Source organism: Macrosteles quadrilineatus, unplaced genomic scaffold (assembly GCF_028750875.1).
Source record: "Macrosteles quadrilineatus isolate MER2022 unplaced genomic scaffold, UCM_ALF_1.0 Scaffold_2__2_contigs__length_208266976, whole genome shotgun sequence".
Lineage (NCBI taxonomy): Eukaryota > Metazoa > Arthropoda > Insecta > Hemiptera > Cicadellidae > Macrosteles > Macrosteles quadrilineatus.
The window spans coordinates 67974664-67978664 of record NW_026542595.1 but is presented as its reverse complement, the minus strand read 5'-3'; the positions used below and the strand labels follow the sequence as shown (position 1 = coordinate 67978664).

General features: G+C 42.5%; 1 protein-coding gene across 1 annotated transcript; it reads left to right on the top strand.

Annotated features, from left to right (window-relative positions):
• Positions 1-893: 893 nt before the first annotated feature.
• Positions 894-2799, top strand: LOC128984372 (uncharacterized). Its single transcript, XM_054403688.1, has 3 exons — positions 894-1015; positions 1339-2330; positions 2483-2799. The coding sequence occupies exons 1-3, from the start codon at positions 894-896 to the stop codon at positions 2797-2799; spliced, it is 1431 nt and encodes a 476-aa protein (XP_054259663.1).
• The last annotated feature ends 1202 nt before the right edge of the window (positions 2800-4001 follow it).

The following is a 4001-nucleotide window of genomic DNA, read 5'->3' as shown; positions in this document are numbered from 1 at the left end:
ACTGATACAATTAACAAAACAACTAAACATACTATTTCAAACAAGCAATCACATTTTTTTCCGAACGACAAAATAATATACTTACGTTGCCTAACAAATTACCGTACATTTAAAAAGGAGTCAAAGAAATAAAACAAATAAAATAATATTGAGTAATTTTAATTTATTCAAAAGAGATGTACAATATTTTCCATATTTTTATAAGTTGTTCATACAAACATAGTATTGCCTACTCAGCAATAATACCGGTACTGGTCTAGGTACTAACAATTCTCGCTGGACAAACTGATTCGTGGAAACGAGCGAAGCAGTTTTTGGTTGCATGTAAACTTAAGTTTAAATTTGCATCTATTCCGCTTTCCATCCCATATGAGCCAGTGGTCTGTTTTGTCCTTACAAACGGCTTGTGGTGGTCGAGCTATTGATGATTTCTTTACTGGCCTTGGCGATGGTGAAGACGAGGATAGACGTCTTCTCTTGGGATTTTCTTTTGCTCCTAACTGGCACAGCGTCTGGGCAAGATCAATCCGAAACTGCTTCTGTGTCATTTTTGCTGACTTTTCTGCAATGGAAGTATGAATCATCCAATCATTCACAATTGCTATATCCAGCAAATGATACAACATTCTAGACAACCTCTCTAAGTAAAATCACGTAGCCACAAACTTAAACTTAAACGGGCAACTATGTAAAAAAAGACAGCTGTTAAAAGATAACTTTATCTATCATGGTAAAAAATAATTACACCGTTCCAAAACTCTTCAAACATACTGTATATGAATTTGATCAGATGGGGTTTTTGTTTTCTGGGGACATTAAAACGAAAAAGTAAATCCGCCCCAGATCTAGGTACATATTACCATGAGACCTACGAAATAGCCCTATGCACCTTCATGGACATTGAAGGAGCTTTCGACAATGTAACATACGGAGCAATGGTCGGGGAGTTTGTGAGCGTGGACTCGAGCAATCTCTGTGTAGATGGACAGAGTCTATGCTTAACTCAAGACGCACCGTAGCCGACTTTCTTGGTAAAAAAATTGTGATCGCACCCACAAAAGGATGTCCACAGGGAGGTTTACTTTCACCCCTACTGTGGAACCTTGTGGTGGACGGTCTTTTAACTGAACTCACCAGCAAGTTCATCTTTGTCCAGGGCTATGCAGATGACATAGTCCTCATGGTACAAGGAAAATTCACAAACATTGTAGCTGACGTCATGAACGGCAACCTACAATGTGTTAAACAATGGTGTCTCAGAGAGGGACTCAACATTAATCCTTCTAAGACAGTCGTGGTTCCTTTCACCAGGTAAAATAACTTGGATTCTCTTTCCAGGCTGAAAATTGGCTCTCCTCACCTGGGAGTGTCGAGTACGGTCAAGTATTTAGGACTGACACTTGACTCCAAGCTGACGTGGAACAACCACCTGAATAACGCGCTGCATAAGGCCAAATGGGCGCTCATGACGTCCAGTAGGTTTGCAGGAACCACCTGGGGAATTAAACCCCACATAGCACTCTGGCTATACGAGGCTGTGGTCAGGCCTCAGATTACCTATGGTTCACTAGTCTGGTGGACAATGGTGAATCAGATAACTGTCATAGCCAAGCTAGAAAGCATGCAAAGGCTCGGCACGCTACAGGCCACTGGAGCCTTCAGGAGCAGTCCATCAGCTACTCTAGAAGTCGCTCTTGGGCTGCTACCACTGGACATCTTCATCAGATCTGAGGCCCTCAAGGCAGCTTACCGTATGAGGGTTTTAAATCTGTGGAGGGAACGCCTGTCAGGGGCAGGCCACTGCGCCATTGCTAAGACTTTGGCTGAGTGTGCTGTGCTTGACATGACCTCGGACTTCCTAAGCAAGGAAGCAGTTTTCACCAAACCCTTTAATGTTGAATTCCGCTCCAGAGATGAGTGGAAACATCAGGAATGGCATCTCCAAGATATGGAGAGCTTCGTCTGGTACACAGACGGCTCCCTAATCGATGGAAAATCTGGTTTTGGGGTTTACTGTCGATCACCTAGAACAGAACTATCAGGAAGTCTGGGACAATACTATACCATCTTCCAGGCAGAAATCTATGGCATCTTGGCTTGTGCCAATCTAGGACTAGCCAGACGGTACCAAGACAAAATGATAGTGATTTTATCTGATTGTCAGGCTGCTCTCAAAGCTCTTGACTCAAATGAAGTCACCACAAAACTGGTCTGGGAGTGTTTCAACACCCTCTGCAGACTTGCATCACAGAACTCTGTAACTCTCGGCTGGGTCCCAGGCCATGTAGGCATTGGCGGCAACGAGAGTGCAGACAAGCTGGCAAAAAAAGGTGCGAGCATGCCACTCTTTGGACCAGAGCCATTTTGTGGCATCAGCAAAGCGGCCGCTAAACATGTAATAAACACAAATGGTCCAGGGGACAACACCTTGAGCGTTGGCGTAATTATCCTGGACAATCACTTGGCAAAAAACTGCTCTCAGAACCTAGCACCCCCTTCACTCGCTGGCTGCTAAAGCTGGGGGGAGGGCAGGTCAAGCAGGTACTTGCTCTTATCACTGGACACGGCCATTTCAGGAAACATCTCCACACTCTAGGAATTGTCAATGACAAGCAGGAGTGTCGACTTTGTAACCAGTCCGATGAGACTGCAAAACACATCATTCTGGACTGCGATGGACTACGGGCTAGGAGAAGGGCTCTGTTTGGTCTAAAGCAGCCAGGTGATGAACCAGACGCTAACATTGGGCAAAAGCTCCTGCACCTAGTTAGGGACACAGGTATAGGCTTACTCAGTTAGTGGCAAGTGGGATGCACAATAAGCTTCGGTTGACGTGCTTGGACCTTGAGTCCACCCTCACACAATCAATCAATCAATCAATCAATCAACCATGAGACCTACGGTAATATGTTATTCCCTATGGTGGACATTTTCTAAACCAGAGTAAACATTACTTATGCTTAAAAATAGCTGATATACTTACAACTTTAGATGTGTTTGCAGTAGTGGAAGCCGGAGTATAGCAGAAACCAATCAGAATCGAGTATTTGATAAGCCACGCCCCTTTTAATGTATTGCATGTATTCAGGTGTATTTCCCCTATCCATAGAGACCGCCCCCGGGCCAATAGGAGGCCGCGTTTGGTTTTACTTCAATAAAAACTATTTACAATCATTAGTGCTTGAAAATCAACACGTTAGGGGATGACCCTATAGACCCCGTACATTTTAGGCTGTACAGTTTAGACGTATTTAGCCCACTTAAGTCTTTTGTATTTAGAATTTCAACGAATCGTGAAGGTAAAAATGTCACCCGCTTCTCTCCCTGTGCAGTGGTGATCTCTAGGAGAATAGCCGGCCGGTTGAATTTTGTTTGGACTTTACGTGCAGCGGTGATTTTGGCTGGATCTTGGATTTCTCTGAAGGCAATTTTTGGGATCTGTACTGCCACCTCACATGCGTTAAGCTTGGTTTGAAGATCCATCTGTAAGATACAGCGAAACTATAATTTATGGATAGGGTTTGTGGGTGTTGTGTAATATATGTAATTTCATTTGGTTGTTAACGTTTGTGTGTAATTGGTATGTAGTTTTTTTCAATGTGTGTTGGGAATCATGTTAGCCTAGTGGTTAGTGTCTTGAACTTTGGTGCGCGAGAGACGGGTTCAATTCCCCGCATATCCACTAAACATTTATTCTCATGATCACATGTGTGAAAAATATTAGCTTTGTGAATGGGCACTATTCTAAGGCGTTAAAACTAGATTAACAAGATAGTATAGTTAAAAAAAAATGCTCGTTTAATCAGGGTGAAGGGAAAAATAAATTAATTTCACTAAACACTAAGTGTAGAACATCATCTGAGCATTAACCGGGTAAAAACAAAATGCAAAAACTATTGACTTTGTGGTACAGGTTATGTGAACACTATTCCAACAGTATTTTTTGAGTTTAAACTAGATAAAAAAAGCAGAAGTCTAGTTAAGAATAAAAAATAAATTAA

What these genes read in the sequence shown, in the direction of transcription:
- LOC128984372 (XM_054403688.1), top strand. Translation starts at nt 894, where the DNA reads ATGGACATTGAAGGAGCTTTCGACAATGTAACATACGGAGCAATGGTC. An exon ending in TGCTTAACTCAAGACGCACC is followed by an intron (nt 1,016 to 1,338) that starts GTAGCCGACTTT and finishes TTCTCTTTCCAG; the next exon opens with GCTGAAAATTGGCTCTCCTC. An exon ending in AGACAAGCTGGCAAAAAAAG is followed by an intron (nt 2,331 to 2,482) that starts GTGCGAGCATGC and finishes AACTGCTCTCAG; the next exon opens with AACCTAGCACCCCCTTCACT.